Raw genomic sequence first — 25941 nt, forward strand, 5'->3', positions numbered from 1 at the left:
TTTTTTTTTTTTTTTTTTAAGTTATTTTGAAAGACTCTTTTATTTTCCTTTAAAATTATGCCACATTGGCAGACACCCACTCTGCCTACCTGAATTAATACAATAGATCTTAAAGTCACAGTGAAGACTCAGTGAGGTTGAAAAGAAAATGAAAATTGATACCTCTGGCTTAAGAAGAGAGGGCCTCAGCAGTTGCTGTTGCTGTCAAAGGAAATTAAAATAGAAAAAGATTTAGGAAATAATTCAGATGGACAGGTAGATCATGATTGAGAAGAGAGGAAAAAAAGGCGACAGTTTAAAACGTGTTTCCTTGGGATTATTCATTCTTCATGTGTTAGCTACCAAAAGCATTAAATATTTTAACTAATTCTTTATGTTGGAACATAAAATAATAATTCATTTGTTTTGATTTCATCACTCTTTTAGTTAATGACAAATTTAATAGCCTTAATAAATAGGAAATCTATACAGATTTTTGTTTTGTTAAGCTTCACAGTACAAAGAGTTATTTATGTTTCTAAAAGTACTGTGTGTCATATAATTACTTTTATCAAGTTTAACTTTGTTTTAAGTTGCCCTTCTTTTTTTCCTTCCCAATCACATTAAATATGATAAGGTTCATTGGGAAGAAGAGTAGAACACACAAAGTGATAAAGTTGTAATGTATTTATCAACATATTTAAGACATGCTCTCCATTTCTTCTCCTTACCAAAGTGTGGATTTCTTGCACTAAAACATTAAGTGTGTTTTCAGAATGATTAGGAAAGTCATTAATTATCAGATTTGGTAGGAATTGCTTCCTGACTTTTCCTTCTTTCACTTGTACTTATTTAAAGCTAATACAGTCATCATTGATCTGTTTCATAACAATACAGACTTTAAACAGATAAAAACAAGATACACAATTCAAATGTTGGGGTTAGTAACTCTTTGGAGGGAAAACAGCATATTAAACTAAGTATTGGAAAAGAGGGTAGTGAGGTTCTGGGAGGTAATTCCATCATCGAACCCACTGTTTAAACTGGCTAGTAGAACAACCATTTGACTGAAGGGATATCCTTTTTATAATATAGTTGTTGGTGAGTTAGTTATTTTACTCATAATGAATTCCAAACTATAATCCAATTAGGTCATATACTTATTAGGTCATATACTTCTCTTGATTGAGAAGCTGTATGCTAAATCAAACTAGGTTCACAATGACTTCATGGATAACATCACCTGCAGTACAGCTGGCCAAATACTATTGGCCAGAATGCCCAGTAGGTTCTCTGAAGACAGAATCAAAGGAACACAGTGGAAAACCCAGAGCTTTCTACCATTCTGATTATTTTTAAAATCTTTAGGTTCTCAAGCTTCAACAGTGATAGGATGGAGCTTTGAACTGGTAAAAAGATCAGAAGTTAAGTAGTCCTATTTATTTATTTGTTTGTTTGTTTGTTTGTTTATTTTTTGAGACAGAGTCTCACTGTCACCCAGGCTGGGATGCAGTGGCGTGATCTTGGCTCACTGCAATCTCCGCCTTCCCAGTTCAAGCAATTCTCCTGTAGCTGGGACTACAGGCAGTAATCCTAGTTTCTAAATTAGACATCTAGCTTTAGACAAATGAATTTTGGGGAAATGTCAGAATACTGAGTAACGGTAATGCAGAACAAAAGAAATACATCCTTAAAAACGTAAGCAAGTTGATCGTTGACCATTCAATAACAGAATTAAAACCTCAAAACAAGGAAGCAACATATATAAAAGAAAATAAATAGCATAAGATACTAATACGTTTCTGTTGAAATCAAAGAAAACAACCTAGTTCAAAAGAATGTACCTTAGTCTTGCCTATTACACAAGTACTTTCCTACTACGCTTGTTATGACATCAACACCATAAAGCCCTTACCTCTGATCCATAACCTCTCCTGCAAGGCAGAAATAAATAAATCAGTATTAAACATCTTAGATTTTCATATTAAATAAAATGACAGATAAGGGCTTTTAAAAAAAAAAGTCTGAGTAAAACTGAAAAGATAATTTCTACTAAACACTATCTCAGTGGGAAATATATTTTGTGGCATTATCAAAACAGGAAGATCATGGTTTCATGCCTGAATTACTAAAATAATGATCAACCCAGAGCCTCGTTCCATGTGAGCAACAAAACATGCAAAATCTATTTTATTTCAATAGTGCATCATGACAAACTTTGACTCTGTTATTATCAGTTGGGATAAAAAATATACATGATCTCTGTTGTACACAAGTATTGATACATATACTAATCCTTAGGAGAAGAGATATGTTTTATACATGAAGAATGTAATAAACATAGGATGAAAATTATGTCTATGATTGAATATATTCTTCCAAATGATTGTATGATATTTTCTCTACATCAATTTAATTCTAAAAATAATACAAACTCTTGACTGTACTTTCAGGGTCAATTATAATGTTGGAAATTAAATGAAGAGGTTTTTAGAGCTTTAATAGCCAAATATTCAATATTACATAAAGATTTATAAAGTTCACACATCACAAGATGGTGAAACATTTGACTATACTTGAGGGGAAAAAAGAATATAGAGTTTTCAAAGCTGAATGTTACTAATAATGAAAATGTTCTATTTGTTATTTATTAAGCAGTTAATCTAAAGTGTTAAACTGATGCTGTCAACCATGTTATGTAGAATTAATCAGTGTAATGAAGAATTATTACAAAGAGGCACATGCATAACTTGCTAAAATCCAACAAAACGATCTCTGTAGAAATGTTTTTTTTTTTTTTTTTTTTAAATTTTGAGGCCTTCACAAAGTAATTCTACTGATCAGAAAGCATCTTATATGGTCAATGCATTGTATATTGAAACTGTTTGTAAAAAAGTAAACACAATGCTTACTAAAGCTTCTCAATTTATTCTTTAAAATGGTTCTGCAGTGAACTTTGTAGAGTGCTTACATGGTTCTGCCAATATTTATAACACTGATAATCCTTCCAGAGCCTTTAGAATTGTAGACATTTTCAACTTTTACCAAGTTTATATTTTTTAGAAATAATTCAGGTAGAGAAAGCTCATATTTAGGTTTTAATAGTGACAATTGAGTCATAGACCTTATAAAATATCCAACTAAAGCCAGCCTTTAGTTTTTAGCATATTTCTTCTGACTCCTTTTATTAGCAATGTTTTCCATCAATGTGGAAAATAAAATATCAATAGATAAACTATAACTAAATGTTAATGTTTCCATTAACATTTTTGTTGCCTTTTGTTTGGTTATTTGTATTGCTTGTCTTGGCTCAAAGGCAGAACGTTACTTGAAAGAGGTACATAACAGAACAACTACTTACTTTATCTGTGTGCTTTCAAAACATGACTATTGATACTTACAAAGCCAGTTAATATAACATTGATTCACCTTTTCATGCAATTCATAATCAACTGTATTATTTATTTTATATCATTTATATGTATCACTGTTTACTTTTAACAATACGGACAAATGTATGGTCATCTTTCTTAAGACTTTATTTAAAAGGTATCTAATAATTTCTTATGCATTACTAAGGTCATAATAAATATTGAGAAAAAAGTGTTATTTTTCTACTGTCTGGTTCTCAGGTTGTAAGCAGTTAGCGTTTGAGAGGAGGAAGAATATTTAGGCTTATGCACTCAAATAATACTAAAATGTCTCATATAGAAGATATTTTAACTGACGTTTATAATGTTTCATAATGACGTTACTACTCTCCAAATACAATGTGTCAGAAAAAGATTAGATTAAGTTTTAATATAAAACATTACCCATGTTTTATACGTGGGTATCTATGTTTCAATTAAAAAGTATAGAGTAATAATAAAACTTTTAGATTATGCAAATAGTAAAATGTTATAGTAAAAGGCAATGTAACAATCTAATAAGGCCGTAGGTATCTACACAAAAATGTTGTTTGGATTTCTTATACTTATTTTGTTACTATTTATAGATTTATCAAGAAACTATAAATTTTACATTTGCAAAAAGCTGGTAGATATTAGCGTAGAAAAGACACACTCACATTAAAGGCTTACACGATTGTGAATAATACCTTGTCAGAGTCCGCCAAATAGCACAAGTTCTCATGCATATGACCAGCTGCCAACAAAAACTCCAACTGAAGTTTTTCAGTGAAAGAAAGAAAAAAATCATGTTCAAGAACCCCAAGAAAGTAATTACTCTTGATTTGGATGAAAAGAATTTGAAGCATATGGGCTATAAAAATAATTAGATTTACAGATTGTTTTCTGCCTGATCTTGTTAATTAGGAATGCCAGGTCAAATTATTGAAGAAATATGAAGGATGAAGAAAACCTCTGAAATATTACATTGCAGGGTTCTCAACCTATATTCATATACTTCCAATACTAATTACTAGGTATGAGTTTTGCCTGTATCTCAGAATTGTACCCTTCTCTATGCAAACTTACATCTTCTAAAATCTTAAAACTCCAGAGTAAAACAAATACTTATACATGTATTCAAAATGTGAACTTCCAGTAAATAAAAGGTATTCCATGTGTTTCATGGGAAAATAAAGTAATTACTTGTTGGTCACATATTATACATTATATACTAATATTGAAAATACAGGTTTCCTTAGGAAGGAAGAGAGATAGTACCCAGCTTAAGTGATGCTGTTCAAATTTAACAGTTGGAGCTCTAAGAACTATTACTACAACTACAGAAATCTCTTCCCAGAGTATAAAGTTTTACCTTCTTTGTTTAAAACAAAGAGCAGAAACCTATGTAAAAAAAGTGATAGTTCATCAAATATCATTTCTCTTGATTTTTCTATTTAAGCTTTTTATATTTCATTTAGTAAACTGAAGATCGTACTTTCTTTAAAAAGGCATCTTATGAAAAAAATTTAAATTAAGGAGATGATTAATAATGTGAACAAGCAAAATTAAATAGCACTTTAAACATCTGTTGGAACAATGAAATGCCTTACAAAAGTCAACAACTCAAGATTTATTTTCATTATAAAGAAGGGAAGGGAAAGCACAATGAGAAATAAAGAGAATAAGACAGCAATTGAAAAAGTGTAAGATTTATCAAATCCATAAGCATACTACTAAGATAAAAGCAAGTCAGAGTAAAAGATGTTCTCATCAGAAAACAGATGACTACATGTTATAGCACCTGAGATTTATTTTGAAATACCTTATACCTGTCATCTCCTACAATCTAGGTACATTGTATTTTACTTTCGTAGTATTTCTTCTTACCAAATACATAGGCTTCAGGAAAAAAACAGAACCTATGATATCACTTTTAACTTATTTGTAACAGTCTGCTTTTTTCTTGGAACATTCATATAAAACTACATTCAAACACTAAATGTAAATGTTACTGCATCCACATGATAGACATGCCTTTGGTTTAAGTTGGGTATCTAGCTTTCATGCCCACATATTCCCACTAAGAGATTAAAATTACTTACTTTTCAAATAAATGTAGAACAAATTATGCTACTTTGTAGTTTAAAATTAAGGTAAATCTATTATATGAGTTAGTAGTGATGATGTTAATATATTTTAAATTAAAATGAGAAAAAAACTGCATTTCATTGAATTTGGGGTAAAATAATAGAATCTTCTTTGAAGTTCAAATTTGATGTTCAACTTGAAGACTGTGATCAACAAAGGGTTTGCCCAACTAAAATAAGAAAAGTAACATTACAGTGAAGTAGATTGACTATGAGATTGCTTTTCAGTTTCCTCGACAATATTGTTCAAATTCTCCTTGTTTGGTTCAGATGTGATTTCCATATTTGTTACTTCTGAAGGGCACATAGTTTGAAGTTCTGAAACATTTCTGCATAGATAGTTTTTTTCTATTTGACTGTACATGTTAGCTACTGATTTTTCAAGTTCTGCTAAGTTTTTAACATGTTTGAGGATGCCTTTTGGTTCTCTCCGAGGGTCTGTTTTACACACTGTTGTTGTTGATAGCTGTGTCATAGAGGACTTAATTTCCTCGGCAGGCATCATGTTGGTCATGCATTTAACACCTGTTATACAGACACACTCTGTGGACAGAAATGAAGCTGAAGGAGGTGGGGGGCAAGGAATAGAAGGAGGTGGTGGAGGAAGAGTTGGAAATGGAGGTAGAAGAGGTGGAGTTGGGGGACCAGAAGTTGAAATGGAAAGTGGAAAAAACGTAGAAGGAGGAAGAGGAAGAGGGATAGAAGGAGGAGAGGGAGGAGGACAAAAAAGAGAAAAAGGAGAAATGTCAGGAGGAGGAGCAAGAGGAGCAGGAGCAGGAGGAGGAGAAGGAGGAGAAATAGGAGGAGGAGGAGGGGGACAGGCAGAAGGAGAGATGTTTGGTGGATGGGCAAAATTTTCAAAAATATTTCTTTCAGTTTCAACAGTTAACATACAAATAGGTGTCTCTCTCCTAGAGAGTGAAGAATTTAAAACACAAGGCCTTGAAGGAGAAAGTTCCAAGGAACACTCAGCAGGAGAAGTGATGACATTAGGTTCTGATTTGAGTTCCACAGTTCTTGAAACAGTTGGCAAAGTGGAGAATGAGAAGTGAGGCCTGGGAAAGCAAAATGAAGAGTCTGAAGAGAGAGATTTCAACTGTTCTGTTCCTTTTATAATCAGTGTTTCACCTTGCCTTATTTCCTCTTTCTCTGTCAAATTTGCCTCTTCAGTTGTGAGCAATGGATTGCTGCTACCTCTTTTGTTTGTACAGATTCCAGTGTTTTCATTTTCAGCTTTCTGCCTGGTGCCTTGCCACTGCTGCAGATCTATGATCTCTGGTCTATTTGGAACTTTCCTCATCAGCCTCCTGGGTAAGCTGACTGACTGACTCCACAGCCTCTGTATCTTTTCTCTTGGGCCCCTCAGAGACTTACTCTTGGCTTGTATTTTGGGTAAAAATGGGTCTACAAAATCTGTTCTCAGGGAAATCTCTGAAATTGTTGATACTTGACTTATGTTTTCCTGATAAAGGGGATTATGGGCACTTAAGGCATCCTCATCAGATAGAAATGTGAATGTTCTTGCAGACTTCGGTTTGTTGCTCTTAAGTGATCCGTCTACATGAGCTGCCTTGTGAGCCTCAATAGTATTGGAAGAAAAGGGCATCACAACTTGTTGATGTTTGCTGTCTTCTGAGACTGAGTGATTTCCCCTGCTTTGTTGAAAATGGTAGAGAAGGAAAAGACTTGAAAGAAAAGAAGATAATGAAATGTGAGGAAACAAGTTGTGACACAGCTTTCATGAGAAAGATGTTTTTATGGCTCTCAGTACTATTAAATACTTAGAAACATCACAGGCCAAACAACACTAACCTAAGCAAGACATTATTTTAAGTCCCTGGTCTCAGAAAGGCAGGGAAGAAAAATCTTAGAGTTGTAAGTAGAATGAGAAATGTAAATGAAAAAAACAAGTACTCATCTCTAGATTATTTTGGAAGAGTATTTTTTTTGTTTTTGTTTTTCTCAGTTAGTGTGATACAGCAAAGCATCCATGTCCACACATAACAGTCCCCTTATGCACAAATCACACTTCTTCCCATTGCAGAATACCATCAAAGCTACCAACTTCGTATCTTTTCCTTGCCTGAGGATGCTCAGGGCTGCCTGTTATGCATAGGAGATCCTTAGCTGTATCTGATTCAGTACCTGTCCCTTATCGCTCATGTCAGTACTTCTGTCCTAGAGCCAATAGTAATCTCCTCTCTGAGCCAACATGTGGAATATCCTGTTCTCCAAATTAAGATAATGGAAATCACCAAGGACAGATGGGAGTTTGTCTCACAGAGTTCAAAAATCACAATTGAGAAACTGAATGTACACTAGAAATGTGGCACAGTTTTTCTTTTGTTGAAATTTTGTGCTTAATTAGTTTTAAAACCTTATGCATAATACCAATCAGAAAAATTTGTTTTAAAACATAAATAGTACCAATCAGAAAAGGTGTTGTCAGTAATTTCTTAGACTGATCTGGATCAAATTTTAAAGCTCACCTTAACAAAAAGATTGATGCTAAAAAAAAAATCACTTTGATATCACTGAAAGGCTTACTTATGCATGGAAACTGAATCATGGGTAGCTGTGAGTCATAAGTTGTATACATCAAAGATCACAAATTAAATGGCTCTAAGGAAAGCATTTGGACCCTTCTCCCAGGAATGTTGGCTGATAGGTAGTTCTGAATAGTCTCTCATTAGGTTTTACTCTCCAAGCCAAAACAGAACAACATTTATTTTAGTTACTGTTTAATATTTACCCACTTAGCAGGAATGAAATAAAAAAGATATATTCTGAATAGAAATTAAATAGCCATATTGGAAAATTAGGGTGATAGGTTAGGCAACAAAATAATAAAGCCACAGTTGTTAATGTGTCTTTTGGCAAAGATACGAACTGTAAGAAGCAATTCACACAGGTAGACCTGGAGCATCAAGTCTACTTGAACAACAAAGAAAATGCAGACAATTTGGACTAAATGAGAGCAAACACTTTTACTCTTCGAATCTTGAAAAGTATTTTTCAAATATGGCAAGAACAACTGGGCTTGATATTATATACTAGTTGTTTTTATATGCATTTGTTCTTGGTTTCATTTCTCTTGGAAAAACACCCAAAGGATATAACAATATCACACCACTTTGACTAAAAGAAATATATAAACAGGTTTCTATTTATAGATTTGTAAATTTTAAGTTCTTAAAATTTAAGAATTTTTAAAAACTAATTGTAAAAAATTTAAAAAAAGGAGAATTTTGAAACTCCTTTCAGTAGGCACAGGTACTATCACAGGGAACACATGTTTTAAGCTCATGCCATCAAAAGGAAATTGGGTGTGGAAGACAAAGCTTTCCTTTTAAAAGTAAGCGAGTCTGTGGCAAAAGATGAAGATCACTGTATTTACAGTACAACAGCATTTTAATCTATTCTATTGTATCTATTTTCTAATGCTCTTCTATTAAAGTGATATTATTTACTTACTTATGCCTATGTATCCACAGGTGAGAAACAGAAAACATGTGATAGAAAAAAAGAAGTTTTAACTATAGTTAATTTAAAACAATTCTGAAAATATGAGCAGGAACTTGCTTTAAATACTTAGTATGTATATCAAAAAAATAAAAGGCATGTTTTTATACTTTGTTATTATTCATAATAATGACATTAATAATATATTAGATGAAATCAAATGACATTATTTGAATTTCTTTTCACAGAAAATTATATCTAATAAAATCTGTTTACTATAAAATTCACTTCTATTAAACCCGGATGATGCCAATCCAAACATTAAAATTTTAAATGAGAGTTTAAAATTGCTTCTATGTCCTAACTCTGTAAAACTGGTTAATGCACAATGACTTTTAAAGTAGATATATTTTGTTTGGAAGAAAGTAAATATACAACTACTATAATGAAAATTACAAAGTAATTATAGAATTCATATGAAGTTATTACTTTGTGAAGTATTTTTTCCAAAATGATATTTTTGTTATTTTTCAAATAAAATAATTGATAATAATTCATTTGAAGCAAATTCATTTTCTAGTAACTTACGCTTAGAATTCCTGTAAAAAGTTCTTGGATAGGTTAAACATTTCCTAAAGATCCGATAATTAAATATATAGAACTTAAGCTATTTCAATGAATACATATATTACAATTGCAAAATCTAGTGAGTCTACTACAATTGTTCAAGTAAAAATAATCTTAGGTGTTGCTATTTGAAAATTACTACCATCAATTTATACTGATTCCAGATGATGTTATAGTATACCTGTTCTTATTAATTTAAAATGAATATATAATTCATTAATGTCATATATAAACACACTTAACTTTACACATAGTATTTTTTTTAGCTTCTAAAGATCTTTGCTTGAGAGAGGTCATTAACATAATCAAACAGAATCAAATCATATTGGCTCAATTCCTACATTCACCCATAATTACAAAAGAAACAATCATTTTTCAACTTACGAAAAAAGTGAAAGTATATATCTAAAGCATGAACCCTGTATTATGTTGTTATTTTGGAAACAGAATCATGCTTTAGCCTATTATAAATTTAAATTATGTGATAAAATAATAGCATTAAGATCAATTTTAACATTAATGACTATCCTAAACAAAACCTTGTATAACATTATTGATATGGTAAGTAACCTGAATACATTCGTTTAAAACCAGTTTTTCCATTACCAGGTCAATTTCATGATTTTTGAGACTTGTTTTATTCCTACTAGTAACTGCTACGAATGTCACTTGTAAGAACATGTTATAGTCCTTCTACTCCACCAAATTCCAGTTAATAAAAGGTTTTCTGGATTTGTCATATTCAAAATTGTATAATATTCTTGGTTGTTTTACATATCATGTCCAAAAGTAGTTATTCTTGAATTTTTAAAATACTGACAAACTGAACATCACCATAAGGAATCCAATTATGAGGGTAGCATCATTATACAAGTAGCTGTAAAGTCTTTTAACAGTTACCAGTGTCTTTCAAAAATGTATGATTTTAAATTGACTACAAATTTCAAATCGTGCAGGAGAAATGTTCAGTAATCACAGCAGTCTGATAGTAATATAGTGAAAAAAGTATTTCCTAAGTAGTTTGGAATTTAATACAGAAATTCTTTATTTTCATGAGATTTTAATTTCTATATCATGTAACGTCCTAAAAGTAGTTTCTTAGAAAATACTATGATTTTAAACCATAGAATTTGGTTTTGATTACCAAATAGGGATCGGTTTGGATACATAATTGGGATTACTATTTTATGATTGTGCTTTATTTCTCTCATCTCCCATGCAAAATATATTTTCAGAATCTATTTATATATTTATACATATATATACTTATGTATTATATATATGTAAAAATGTCTGCATGACCCTGAGGAATGAAATATTAAATATTATACTCAAGCTATAAATCTGCAATTGTCTCCTGAAGTTGAATTCTGCTTTTCTCTTAGCTTTCTGTAATTTCTTGTTTGGTTTTGGCTATTATTTTTCAACCTAACTTTTCTTAGATTCTCGTCTTAACACATTTTCTCCTTAAAATACCAGAATAAAATAGTCCATGTAGGCATTTCCACATCAGATTGAAATTAAATACTCACCACACAACATTCAGTAAAACCCAACTACTTCTCAGAGTTCCTGAGCGGTCTACTTACATTGAGCTGTCTCCAAGTTCTTCATAGAGATGCGCACCTGGTGGAGGCGGCGGCGGCGGCGGCGGCGGAGGCTCTGCCACTGGTGCAGGGGCCGGCGCTGCTGGTTTAGCCGCGGGTAATGCGGCCTGAATTCGTGCGGTCTTTGTGCACTCAGCTTGACGTCTTGGATAAAGTAAGGATGGCTTGTAAAACTCAGTTTAGAAATCATAATGCTTATCAATAAGCTACCTTTTAATAATGGGGTCCAGTTATCAGAGGAACCCACTAAAATTATTTTACACAATTCAATTTATACACGGATATAATTACATCCCCACAGGGTATCATTTGCATATAATCCCTGCTTTGTTCTTGAAAATAGTTATCTCTTGAATAAGGGGTAGAATTCAGCAGACATATTTACAAATTAAATTAAATGATAATATTAAAAAGAGAAAGCAGGCCGGGCACGGTGGCTCATGCCTATAATCTCAGCACTTTGGGAAGCCGAGGCGGGTGGATCACGAGGTCAGGAGTTCGAGACCAGCCTGACCAATATGGTGAAACCCCGTCTTTACTAAAAATACAAAAATTAACTGGGAGTGGTGGTGCACACCTGTAATCCCAGCTACTCAGGAGCCTGAGGCAGGAGAACTGCTTGAACCCAGGAGGTGGAGGTTGCAGTGAGCCAAAAGTACGCCACTGCACTCCACCCTGGGTGATAGAGCGAGACTCTGTCTCAAAAAATAAAATAAAATAAAATAAAATAAAAAGAGAAAGCAAAATGTTTATTAAAATGGGATGGATAATTGGTAGTTGTTTAATGAATCTGTTTCATAAGAGGAGGCATATTAAAGATAGATAATTTTTCTTTATTATTTGTCTAAGTTATTTTATTTGAAATGATTTGAAATATTTTTGACGTTATTTCACAAAGGCCGTACACACATGTACAAGGGAAATTTGGTTAGCTTGTATATCCTTTAAGATTCCTAGTAGTGCCTAGGCCGGGCACGGTGGCTCATGCCTGTAATCCCAGCACTTTGGGAGGCCGAGGCGGGTGGATCACTTAAGGTCAGGAGTTTGAGACCAGCCTGACCAACATGGAGAAACCCCGTCTCTACTAAAAATACAAAATTAGCTGGGTGTGGTGGCACGTGCTTGTAATCCCAACTACCAGGGAGGCTGAGGCAGGAGAATCACTTCAACCTGGGAGGCAGAGGTTGCAGTCACCCGAGATCGCACCATTGCACTCCAGACTAGGCAACAAGAGCAAAAACATAAGATAAGATAAGATAAGATAAGATAAGATAAGATAAGATAAGATAAGATAAGATATAAAATAAAAATAAAATAAAATAAATAAAGATTCCTAGGAATGCCTGTGAGTCTCATGTTACAGCTACACTGCTGTTTTTGGATTTCCTGGACACTGATTAATTTTTTCCTCAAAACCAAGATGTTACAGGATGGAAGCTATAGGCAAACTACCTTTTTCACATTTACACAAGTTATGTCCAATTGTCTAAAATCAGCTCTATTCTATATATATCAAACCAAACAATAAACTATTACAAATGCAAAACAAAGGAATAATATGTGGTTCTGAGCAGGCTGACTTGATTGATAAAATCTCAGGTTTCTCTTTTCCTATTACATGAAAAGAATGTGTAAAATGTTAATTATACTTACACTTTAAACCTGTTTGGGAAAGCAATGAGTGAGAAAAATAGAAAGCTGCATTAGGAATATTGCATTAATAACATTTTAACATCTGATTTTTTCTAAATAATGAAAAATGTATAGGTTAAATTCATAATGACAGAGTTAATGACAGACTAAGAAAATTAAGTATATCAATTCGAAAGGTGAAAATAGTATTATTACCGTTAGAGTCATTAAAGCCATTAAAATATCCATTACAGAAAAATAAAGAAATGAGCTACATGGAATAAGAAAACTGGATTAAAATGTAAATATGAGAATTTCAACTCTAGTAGAAAAATTGAATATTAAAGATGACCTGATCTTTGTAATTGGCTTCTTGGTTTACCCTGCTTGAAGAATACTACAGGAATGGAGTGAGGTAGCAAGCCCTGGTTATACTCTTGGCTTCACTTTGAAGCTGAAGCTAGAATTGGAAGGTCCTACTCTTGGGTAATAAATTTATGACAGTTTTACATATTTGCTTTTAGTTTCCATTATAGAAAAGTTCAAAGGCATATCATTATATAAAAGAATAGCTGTTCATTCTTACCTTATTTGCAAGCAAATATCAAGGTACAATTGTTAGGTCTTTAAATATTAGAATTTTACTTTGCTATGTAAGCAGAGAAAACCTCATTTTGTTTAATTATGTTAATCTATAAAAAGCAGTAACTTAAATAAATTCATATGGTATTGAGCTGATTATCAAACTAAAGGATAATTAAATAATGCATCTATAAATTCTTTAAATATTAAACATCTTAAGTTTTTGTTACATTTCAGATGACCGTGTATACCATTCAGAGTGCTTCAGTTTTGATCATTGCATAGTGTGCCAAATATAAGAATTTTTCTCACTGATTTTATTGCTAGCAGGATATAATAAAGCTCCTTTGGAAAACAGTTAAGTGTAAAAGGATAATTGGTAAGACAGAATGGATTTAACATGATAATTAATAATGGGTTGATGGCTTAAAAATTTAAAATAATTTGTTCAGTATTAATTTTGTTCATCAGCTTTAGATTTAGCATATCAGTTGATTGGTTAAGGACACATTAAGCTCCAGTATATCAACCCTAATTCTATATTTGCAACTTCACATTGCTTTTGTGGTAGGAAATATTTCTGTAGCTTCAGGTCGGAATTACTGGAAAAGTTATGACCTGCTTGCAAAATATTAAAGGGATGGAGTCATGGGGCAAGCCCTAGTTATACTCTTGGCCTCACTAAGAAACCGAAGCTAGAATTGGAAGGTCCCACTTCTGGGTAATAAATTCATGATACTTTTTTTCATATTTGCTTTTTAGTTTTCATTCATAGCAAAGTTCATGCAGAGCATACTTTTGAATTTCAGATTGGAATTACATTACCTTACTCAATTCACAAGAAAATTTTAAGTATTTGAGAACAAAGATGACAGTTTCTGATTACATAAGGACTATTGGCTGGGCGCGGTGACTCACGCCTGTAATCACAGCACTTTGGAAGGCCAAGGTGGGCGGATCACGAGGTTAGGAGTTCGAGACCAGCCTGACCAACATGGTGAAACCCCATCTCTACTAAAAATACAAAAAGTAGCTGGGTGTGGTGGCGCATGCCTGTAATCCCAGCTACTTGGGAGGCTGACACAGGAGAATTGCTTGAACCTGGGAGGCAGAGGTTGCAGTGAGCTGAGATCACACCACTGCACTCCAGCTAGGCAACAGAACCAGACTAGGAAAAAAAAAAAAAAAAAAAGTAAAGAATACATAAGGACTATTTTAGTATTTCCTCCGTAGGTAGTTTAAATGATGAATAGCAGTTCTACCATTATTTCTTATTGTTTATTACATAAAGTAATTTACATGATTTATTATTCCTGTTTGCTATTTTTTTTTTTTTGTGGCACACTCAGGGCTACTTCTCTTCTTAATCAGCTCCCCAATTTTTTCAAGTCATTGTCAATAGAAATATACTTAAAATGTGTGGCTCTCCATCACAAAGCTTCCCCAGACCTAGTGTCAGACAAAGAATATATTACTCACCTACTTCAAATATGGATGTTTAACTTAGTGATAATTACTTGACTACTGTAGATAAGTTAAATACAATTTTAAAATATGGATATTGCCAATGGATTCACTTGACTGCAGGAACCAGAAAAATTAAGAGCCTGCACAGCCAGAATATGCTGTCAAATATTACACTAAAAACTCTGGCAAAGCACCCAGGAAGGAAGAAACTACATCGAAAATTGTATCTTCTATGCTATGATTTTATAATGCTTTTGATAACACAGTGATCATTTGCACAAAGGCAAATTTAACAGTTTGGATAAAAACCTATCATGAAAATGTCATGAGGTTATTGACCTTCCTTTGGTGCTGGGCAGAGTGGGTATCTGCATGTGACATTCCATTGCTTTTATCCCAGGATACCTGTAACCTTCTCTCCCGAGTTGGCTCTTAAACAAAAGAAGAGCATAAACAAAGTCACAGGAACTAAGGTGATATTTCTATTGAAAGAGACCATATCAGAATCACAGGAATATTGGGCCATCAGTGAAAAATGTCCTGGGAGTTTGTACTGTTTTCCTTTTGAAGAAAATCATTTGGTACGGGACAGATAAAGCAATCTCAGAGTAGTTGCAGCATCAATATTTTACAGCGCAAAGCCATGTTACCAGAGATGGTTTTCTGCAATGACTTCTGAGGAACTATCCATGTTTACCATCCTAGAATACTTACTGTCTGTAGCTGACCAAAACCACCAAGATGGCAGGAATGCAGCAGAGGATGATGATGAAGGCCAGAGCCAACAAGGCCCCTTCTGTGTATCCTAGACTCTCTCCTCTCTTTTTAATGCTGGTCACTGCCTCTGGAGTCCGGATCTCCAGAATGCGTCCTCCTTCCCCATAATACGGCTGAAAGTCTTTATTGATATCAAGCAGTTTGCCATCCAAAAATCTTTATTGTTAAATAAATAGTAAAATTAATGATGCTAGCAGAGAAAGAGCATTTTAAAAATAAAATCTCTTTTGGTAAGATTTTAAAAAATTTTCTCTAATTGAAACACAAGCTGAGTCAGAAGTCTCATGAATAATAAGAAAAGTATATATAAAAAGCATGAGCAATAAAGAAGAGTAATTACACATCTGTATATAAATATCAAAATACTTAAAACCCAGCTCTTACTTGATATGCTTATAGACTTAAAAAATTCTAATTATCAGTATCATTAAGCTTAATATTACTGTGTCAAAATAATTTCACAAGATTTTAGATGGAATAAAGTATAATATCCTAAATTATATACCATAGTTTAACATTATATTTATGCATTTCATTATTTGGGTCCTTAGAATAAGCCTGTAAAGATCGAACATTACAATACTGATTTATTGCAGGCCAAAAAGCTATACAGTTATAAAAACAAATCTGAGGCACCAAACTAAGTTTTCAGACTCAAATTCTGTATTTGTTTGCCATAACGCCATCTTAAATGTAAACATTCTCAAGTTTCAAACCAAAACAATGTTTTATGGTCAAAGGGTGAAGACATTTAAAAGGCCTTTCTGCCTAGGAAAAAAAGACTAAATAAATGATGCAGGTAGTATATCGGTGTTGTAAGAATGACAGAAAGTGGTAGTCAATGTAATTCCTTCCTCTAAATAATGCAATTCCAACTACGAATCTTGCATTGTGGAAGAGGATCAAGGAATAATTGTTCCTAACCTTATGAGATTGAAAAAATTTGTTATGTATTTAATGTCATAATTAGCAGGTTTTTTTTTTTAAATTCCTTGGGAACTTTTGAACAGTCCCTTATAAGCTCTACATATTGATGCAATAATTGTGTTTTTAATACAATTAAATAGACCATAAAGGTCAAACGTCTTATTATAGAACATTGGCAAACAAAATAATTCAAGAAAACATAATTAATCATAGTCCCATGATCTACAGACAGTTATAATCACTGCTAACATCTTGGTATATTTAAGTCTAATCTTTTTTTTTTTTTGGAGGGGTGGTATTAAATATTTTATATACTTGATTATACTGCATATATAAAGTGCTTATGTTGAAAAATACAGAAAACACAAAAAAAGCAAAAGAAAAAATTAAAATGGCCCTAAATTTCACTATCAAAATATAATTAATGCCATGTGTATACACTTTTTCAGTCTATTTTATGCCCTTTTGAAGCTTTTAATTTTAATATTCTGAGTGACCATGCTGATTTTAAATCCCGTTAACACACTCTTCATTGCTTAAAAATATAAGTGCCTGGTATCACATATGAATTCCATCACATATGGAACTCATAAACTAATTCATATCACACATGTGGCAATTAGAATGCTTTTTTGCTTTTTTTTAAACAGATATGCTTTTATAGATTAAAAACGTACTTTTTATAGCAATTTTCCAAGCTCATTGTTACACGTTAAAAGAAAATAGAAACTTAGCCATTTTTATGATTACTAGAAATAGAATAGTGAAAATTTTGTTTGAATTGTTAATCAGGTAAAGGAAGAGATTCTAAATGAAGCTTAGATCAAGAATTGCTTCACAGGAACTATATTATTAAAACTAGAAAGAATCAGATCCAGAAGAGGATCATTAATTTAAGGGAAGAATATAACCCCTAAAATGTGGAGTTCAGTTGACAGATCAAAATTCTGTTGGATTCCTGGATTTCATATCCAAACTCTCTAAAGTAAGATTTGTTAGTCTTTTACACTCCAACAGCCCTATTACTTAGATACTTATTTTCACTGGTCAGTGTGATGTCATAAGCAATTTTTTTAATAGAAGAATGGATCACTTTTGAATCCACACCTGATCTAGACTATCTTTCGTCCACTTTGTGTATTTAAAACAACTTGCCTGGGTAAAAATTCTTGAGTCATAACATTATCCCTTACAAAACAGGGAATTTGGTTCCCTTGCCTTTTGTCATTTTATCATGCAAATGACATATGCAGGGCTTACCTAATTTTTGTTCCTTTATGAGTAAGATATTTTATATCTGTTTCAGTGATTTTAAACATATTCAGATACTATTCAAAGAAACATGGCTACCTTTTCATTGATTTTGCCTGTAATATAATAAACTTTTTCATTCTTTTTTTTGATTTTTTGCTTCTGTTATACATATTACAATTTTAACCTCAGAAATAACTATTATCAGGTTGTATTTTAATTGTCCTATAAATATATTTTGATCTCTTTGATTACTTATATCTTTTTTCCTTTTTCTTAATATTGCATAAGCTTTCAATGGATACACTTCATGTTGCCAATTTAATTTTCACATGTCTTCTCATTTCAGGAAAGGTTGAATCCAGGTGCTCAGTTGATTTTAGAAGATAAAATTTAATTTATAAATTAGGCACAGTAAGATATTAACAGCAATAACTAATAACAAAAATAGAACAATTATAGAACTATAGTGTAATAAAAGTTATGTAAATGTGGTTTCTCTCTGTCTCTGTCAATATCTTATTGTATTATACCACTGGTAACTGAAACTGAAGAAAGCAAAACCACAGAAGACGGTTAACTACTATACTCCAGTTGGACTGAGGGGAAGGCACTTGATTAAAGACTGCCACCATGTAGGAAAGAGTCAATTCTCACAAGAGAAGGTGGAGTTCTTTTACCAGAAACAGGGGAAGGATTCAGACTGTGTAAAACACACACACCATTTCACCAATCCATACCATTCTGTTTTCTACTAAAAAATGTTAAACTGCTTTCCAATGGTTTCTGTAGGACAATACTTCCAGAGTTATATATTCTCTCTCTGGTCATTAGGTTGTTATTGCCTGATTTTCCATATTTATTTTGTTTTTTAGTATTTATTGCTGATTCCGTTTTTCCACTGCTTACTTATCTTAAAAAATAGATAGATCTGTCCAAATCCAGCATCAACACAGAAACGTGTTTTTTTTCCTCGTCATTTTTATCTCAGTGTACTCAGTTACTGTATGCAAACCTTCTGTAATTCTAAGGGCAAGGTATACAGGTCCCTTCCCAGGATGTAGCCAACATGAATTGATTACTGCTATGTTATCCTGAGATGAGATAAGTTGCTAAACCAATGTCATGTCTTATTATTTTCTCAAGCACATGCAAACATGTATTTCTTCCTCCATTGATGGATATGGGGCCTAATGTTGTGTTATTCAGCATACAATATATAATCAACAGTCTACCCTGCATGTCACCTTCATGACTGATTACCTTGATGATGCTGATTTTGATACTGCAATGTACATATGAATGTAGAAATAAGTAAAGGGGGAGCAGGAGATTGTACTCTATATAGTAGAGGGACAACTGCCTATTAGTTTGTAGGTACACAATTTAGGCTTACAGAGTGGGCAATAGTTAACATATCTACCCACATTCATTGCACTGCATAAGATTGTTCTGCTTAATCAAGAAAATCGTGGTTAGATCATCAACTATTTTCTTTTCACAGTTCCATAACTGTTTAACTAGATTCTAATAATTAGTATTCCATTGATTTGGATTTTCAGTGTTTTGAATTTTGACTTTTTTTTTTTTTTTTTTTTTTTTTTTTTTTTTTTTTTTTTTTTTTTTTTTTTTTTTTTTTACTTAGAACATGGAAAGATGCTTTATCAGAGTTAGAGTTTGGTAATCAGATACTGTTTAAGGTCTACGTGTGTTTTTAAACATTGTGGTTTTAAAGGCAGTGTGTAGAGTCTAGAGTCTTTTTCTGCCTTCTCCATCTTTCTCTTACTATTTGGACATACTGTTTTTAAATAGGCTGGATATAAGACAGATACACAAGCTAAAATGCGTTTGCTTATTTTTAAATTTTAATTAAACTATATTTTAAAGTAATATGTTCTCTTTCGTGTAGAATGCAGAAAACCACAAGAGAATATGGCTATTAACAGCAACAACAAAATGACAAAATGTGCCAGGTAATACTGAAATCATAAATTTCCTTTAGCTGAATTCAAAATGTGAGCCAAAAAAAAAAAAAAAAAAAAACCCAAATTCTACTGAGTGACAATTAGGATAATTTCAAGGTGAGATGAGACCATATACATTGTTTCACCTTTGGCAGAACAGGTTAAAAGTGGCTGCCATAGGCTGGGCACAGTGGCTCATGCCTGTAATCTCAACACATTGGGAGGTTGAGGTGGGAGGATTACTTGAGCTCAGGAGTTTGACACCCGCCTGGGCAATAAAGTGAGACCGTGTCTCTACAAAACAAAACAAAACAGCTAAAATTGTAATAAATAAGGTTAGAATTATAGACACCCACAAACACAAGGGGAGTCTCCACTCATTCAAAAACTTGTTTGCACAGATTTCTGTAAGATAGATTGGGGGACAAGACAGGACACAGGAGAATATTCCTTCATGGTGTAAGAATAAGAAAAAAATCAGCTAAGGCTGGTGCACAGGCAGAAACCCTTATGCAATTCCCCAGACCTTTATGTCATATGAAACAAGGACTGTAAGTATTATAGGGAGGAGGAGTAAGTGTGCCCATCCCTGGTGCTCAGGCAAAGGTCTACTGCTTCTGGAAAAGAGGTAAAAGCAAAAATCCCCTACCCCTGGGGGAGGAGCAGGAAGTCCTCTTAGGCCTAAGATCCTGCATCACTACAAAGTAGAGGTCTACTGTGAATTGAGAAGGGGCAGAAAATTCTCTTGCACCCAAGATCCCTGTAAATGTGAAGCAGAGAATGGCTGCCATGATGCCATAAGAAAGAGGGGGAAAAATCTTGAGGAAGCCCACACCAGGGCTTACACATGCAGGCTGTACAAAGAGAACAGAGGAATCCTTATTCCATGCTCCACCTCTTCCTTATAAGAGTGGAACCCAGCAACAAGGAGGAGCAGTCTAACATTGTGGGACAGATCAGAGTGTGGACAGAAACCTCTTCTGTGGCACAAGCACGTACAGAACACTGAGAGCTGAGGACTGAGTAAGAAGACTGAGAAAACCCTATAGCACACAGTCTCTATTCTAAGAATGAATTGATACCATTCCACCAATAGAAGAATTGAAAGCTTTTGGCACAGTGGAAGTAACAATTGCAACAGCAAAATCCAAATAATTCCTGAATAGCTTTACTCAACAGAGTAAATGCCTGTAATGTCCATTTACAGGCATAAACTCTATTTACATCACTCCTTACTGTTCTTCCACACCATGTCTGGCATTCAACCAAGTAGGACACAAAAAGCCTAAAAAATATAAAACAACCATTTTCAAGAAATGAAGTAACAGAGCCAGATAGAGATAACCCAGATATTGGAACTATCAGACAGGAACTTTGATTCAACTCTGATTAATACATTACAGAATAGCAGAAAGCACAAACATGCTTGAAACGATGGAGAAATTCAGTAGAGTGGTGGAAATAAGAAATAACCTAATAGAAATGCTAGAAATATCTTTCTGAAAAGATAAGAAGATGAAGAATTTCTTCAGTGTGCTCATCAATAGGCTAATACAGATGAATCAGTGAATTTAAAAATAGGGCAGTAAATATTATTCACACTAAAATACGAAGAAAAAACTGTATGTATATATGTGTGGGGAGGGGAGCAGAGTCAGAACAGAAAAAAAGTTATGAGAAAAAGCAAATTATAATTGGAATCCCAGAAAAGGAATAAAGGGAAAATGGGCATAAGAAACATCAGAAAAAATGTCTGAGAATATTCCAGAAATAAGAAAGCAAAAAACTCAAAATCAAACTAACAAAAAAATGCAGCTCCAAAGAGTCGAGAACTACAAGGATAAAAAAGCAGGATAAGAGTAATATATAATTATTGCAGAAAATCTAAGCAATTCAGGTAACCAAAAATAAAAAATTAAAATACCAATGAGCTTGCCAAACAAGTTATTAACATGTCACTAAAAGTCATTCCAGTCCTCTCTATGCACTTATGAGCTTTGTTATCTTTGATTGTCAAAATCTTTTTTTTCAAATCAAAGTAAGTACCCAGGAAAAATTGTTATTATTATGATTTCTAATCCTTTGACCTTAGAACTCCAATATCCTCAGAAGCTTAGATTTTAAGATGAAAGGAAATTGAGAAAATACTTCCATTGACCTGAAGAGGCATCTTAAAGTTCTAGTACATTTATTCAGTGTTAAAAACTAAATAATCAACTCTCATAACTACAGCATAGATACTAATACTTGGGCATTATCAACCTTGGAACACACACCATACACACACACACACACACACACACGTATATGTATGTGTATACAATTTTATTATAAAATCTTTCAAGAAACAATTCTAGAGTTTCGGATAGACCAGTGACTCTAAGCTTACTGTAATATTTCAAGGTGAAGACTGCTAAGGCAAAATTTTCATATTTCACAGCTTTCTCTCTTTTCTTCAATATAAAAATTTATTTTATGATTTATATATATTCTCTGTTTTTTCCTTGCCTGCTGGCTATGATAGTTATTTTATTGAATTTAGATGTTTACTGTCCATAATATAATTTAGGGTCGGAAAAACTTATTTAGAATTAAAGGTGTTGATCTTGTATTTCATGGTGTCAGTTGAAACCCAAGTGGCTTTTTTCCCCCAAATATTTAATCACTAGAAGGTTTGCTAGTTAAATTTGAATTCTAATCACCATTATTTTACTCTTTAAATTTAGCCCAAATATAATACATATTTTATATTCAGGTAAAACACGCTAAACTCAATCAATCATGAAATTTACAAACAAAATAATGTATGCAAAAACCACAGAATGCAGGTAGATTCACATAAAAAAATGTGTTAATTTTCTGACAATTAATGGAAAGAATATATGAATTACTTTGAAAGTTTATTCCTAAATCAACTTTTTAAATTAATAAAACTTACAAAAAGTTGGCTTGGTAGATCTAAATGTTGCTTCATCTTGGTGGTGAGTATAAAATCAGAGTGACAGCTATTACTTCATTCATCTATATTTCCTCCACAATTATTGTCCTCTTTTGTACATGGCCTAAATATCCATTAAAAATGAATTGATGAGGCCGGGTGCGGTGGCTCACGCCTGTAATCCCAGCACTTTGGGAGGCTGAGGCCGGCGAATCACGAGGTCAGAAGATCGAGACCATCCTGGCTAACATAGTGAAACCCTGTCTCTACTAAAAATACAAAAAAATTAGCTGGGCATGGTGGTGGGTGCCTGTGGTCCCAGCTAGTCGGGAGGCTGAGGCAGGAGAATGGTGTGAACCCGGGAGGCGGAGCTTGCAGTGAACCCGGGAGGCGGAGCTTGCAGTGAGCTGAGATCGTGCCACTGCACTCCAGACTGGGCGACAGAGTAAGACTCTGTCCCCCCCCAAAAAAAAAAAAATTGATGAGTAATAAATAACTGTTTTTTAAAAAATTTTGGCTGATATTAAATCGTTATTTTATTATTGCCAAAAGAGAAGTGATGAAATTTTGTTGATGAACACATTTAAAATAAAACTAAATTTAGAATTTATTAATTTGAATAAAAATTGAATAAATAGGTATTTACAAAATAAATAAATTTACATATACATAATATAGATATATTTGTAAATGTGTATATGGATATATTTATATGCTGTTTAAAAAGTATAGACAAAGAAAAACTAAATTATGATGTTTCACATATAGAGTTTGGCGTGACTGTATATACAGGCACATATAAGCTATTATGATTGTATATCAATATGTATTTTTAACTAAAAATGTTTCATTTAGATGGAATTTCATTCCAAGACCCTGTTGGACACTAGGTGTCACTAGAGTAAAGAAAAATCTGTTAACAATTTTTTTTTTAAGTATTAAAGTGTGCTCGAATAACATCCAAAGAAAGTAAGTAGCAGGATTTAGTTTAAGATTCTGCATTTTATTTATTTTTAGGATTTATAACTCAAATGTTTAAGTTCATGCTAGGATGAAATTTCACATACAGCATTAACTTAAATGGGAATGATTATCCCACCTGCTCTCCACCTCTAAGTTAAAGAAAAAAACAGATACTGCTTTTTGCTGATTTAGTAGACCTGTAAGAAAGCTGGATTTCTTCTTAAAATGCAAGCAGATGAAAATCATTGCAGAAAAAACGCCACTTTAAGAATCTGTGCTTTCCTCACAAATAGCCAGGGCCCTTGAGCAAGAGTGAGGAGCTGGCAGCAGGTGATTTCAAGGAACTGTTCCTTGTTCATAAGTACAACAGGTCATCTGATGCCTATAAAGAAAATGGGCCCTCTGAAGTCACTGTAGCTCGCACTTAGACCTGAAAACTTTTAGGCATGAAAACGCTAGGTATTGTTTCAGTTTCTTCGCTTACACTTCACTTTCAACAACTATTTGGTGGGTTTTAAACTTTAAGTATTTATAGCCCCAAATCAGAAGCATCTATGGTTGCTATTGTAACCAAAGAGCTGTTACAGATAACACAAAACACTTACTTAAAAAGCTCATTTCTATCGATGGCTCTGTTGGTTTGGGGGTCGATTGCATAGACAGTCAAGTCACATTTGGTGTAATCCTCTAGGGAAAAGGCATCTCCATGTCGGCGAGCACCAATGGACTCCACTACAACCTTGGCACCAGGAATTTGTTCCTGAACATAGCGATCCAAGATCCTATAAATCAAGCAAAGTACAAACATGACAGTCCAATGGGCTTTCTGGGGAAAAAAATTACTCTCAACTTGAAAAGACATTTAGTAAATGAAAAATGATGACAGCCTGGGTTTTGTTAATGTTTATGGAAATATAAACCCTTGAAAAACATTCTCTATATTTTTTCAGCATTTAGCTCCCAATGATGCTAGAAGCTGAATAAGGTAGAAAAGGTCACCAACCATGTCCTATTTAACTTCAGGGTTTTTGAATTTATGATACCATTTGAGCTTTTATATGGCTCATGGGAAATGCCAAATATGCTGTACAAATAAAGCTGTCTATACTTCATAGGAGACATGGGGTCTTAGAACCCTTGACTTCACATGGTTCGTGTCATAAATTACGTCTCCCTCTAGAGTCTGTGACACATGACACGAAGCTATATGCTAAGAAGCAGGACTAGGATGCCTGTTTTCCCAAAGGTATAAAAATCCTTGCAGAATCACAGCAATGGAAGAATGTGGACATATTTTGCAATGAAAGGATTACCACGTTAACATAAAAATATGGCATGCAAATCTCAGACACTATTTAGGTGAATAAAAACAACATATACTATCTCGTATAAATTACTGATATTCAATTTAAAAGCAGAGACAATGTTAATCAATAATTTTCCCATCTCATTACTGGATTTTAATTGAAAGTATGAATTATTACCATTTCCCAAATGTCCCATTCCTTATTAAAAACTTTATATTACTAACCCAAGTATATAAACATTAAGAGCATATAATTCAATATTTATAGATGTTTAAATTTAAATAACTGAATTTTAATTACTATACATGATAAACATTCTAAAATTTATAGACTCAATGCTCTTTTTTGAGTCTCTACTTAGAGGTTTTTTTTGGGGGCAGAAGGGCAATATATTCTCAAATTCTTTTATACATCAGAAAATAACTTTTGCTTCTAATGCCACAATTGTCATATTTCTTGCTCTATTCAAAGTATATTGCCTTAAGAGTCTTGTATGTGCTTGGTTTGTCCTTGTTACTAGAATGATGAGGTTATAAACTTTGGAGGAAACAGTTCTACCAGTGCATGCCAGGAGACACTATCAATCATAGTGAAATGTTGGTTTGTTTGCTTGTTTTTAAATGTTTGTAACCCAGCACTGTTGAAGTCTGTCTTATTGAAGATTCCTGTCACCACACCATGCCCACTGGTCTCTTGGCTTTGCAATTTCTTTTCTGATGATATTCTTGAAGTAGACTAAAGAAAAGATGATGTGGGAAAAAGGAGGAGGAACAAATTCACTTGGCAAATACCAGTTAATTGTTGAATGCCTGTAATTCCAGTTACTTGGGAGATGAGACAGAAGAATCGCTTGAAGCCGGGAGGCAGAGGTTGCAGTGACTCCAGCCTGGGCAACAGAGCAAGATTCTATCTCAAAAAA

At 33.3% G+C, this 25941-nt stretch overlaps 1 protein-coding gene across 1 annotated transcript in view; it reads right to left on the reverse strand.

Annotated features, from left to right (window-relative positions):
* The window catches only part of PCDH15 (protocadherin related 15), a 591153-nt gene that overhangs the window by 7137 nt on the left and 558075 nt on the right, over positions 1-25941 (reverse strand). The window contains exons 27-31 of the mRNA XM_017861934.1: positions 24321-24497; positions 15610-15828; positions 12868-12876; positions 11197-11358; positions 8993-8998 (exon numbers count right to left, since the gene is read on the reverse strand). Of these exons, the coding sequence (XP_017717423.1) occupies positions 8993-8998; positions 11197-11358; positions 12868-12876; positions 15610-15828; positions 24321-24497 (573 nt within the window). The remainder of the gene's footprint in view (positions 1-8992; positions 8999-11196; positions 11359-12867; positions 12877-15609; positions 15829-24320; positions 24498-25941) is intronic.

Source organism: Rhinopithecus bieti, unplaced genomic scaffold, assembly GCF_001698545.2.
Source record: "Rhinopithecus bieti isolate Rb0 unplaced genomic scaffold, ASM169854v2 scaffold_61957, whole genome shotgun sequence".
Lineage (NCBI taxonomy): Eukaryota > Metazoa > Chordata > Mammalia > Primates > Cercopithecidae > Rhinopithecus > Rhinopithecus bieti.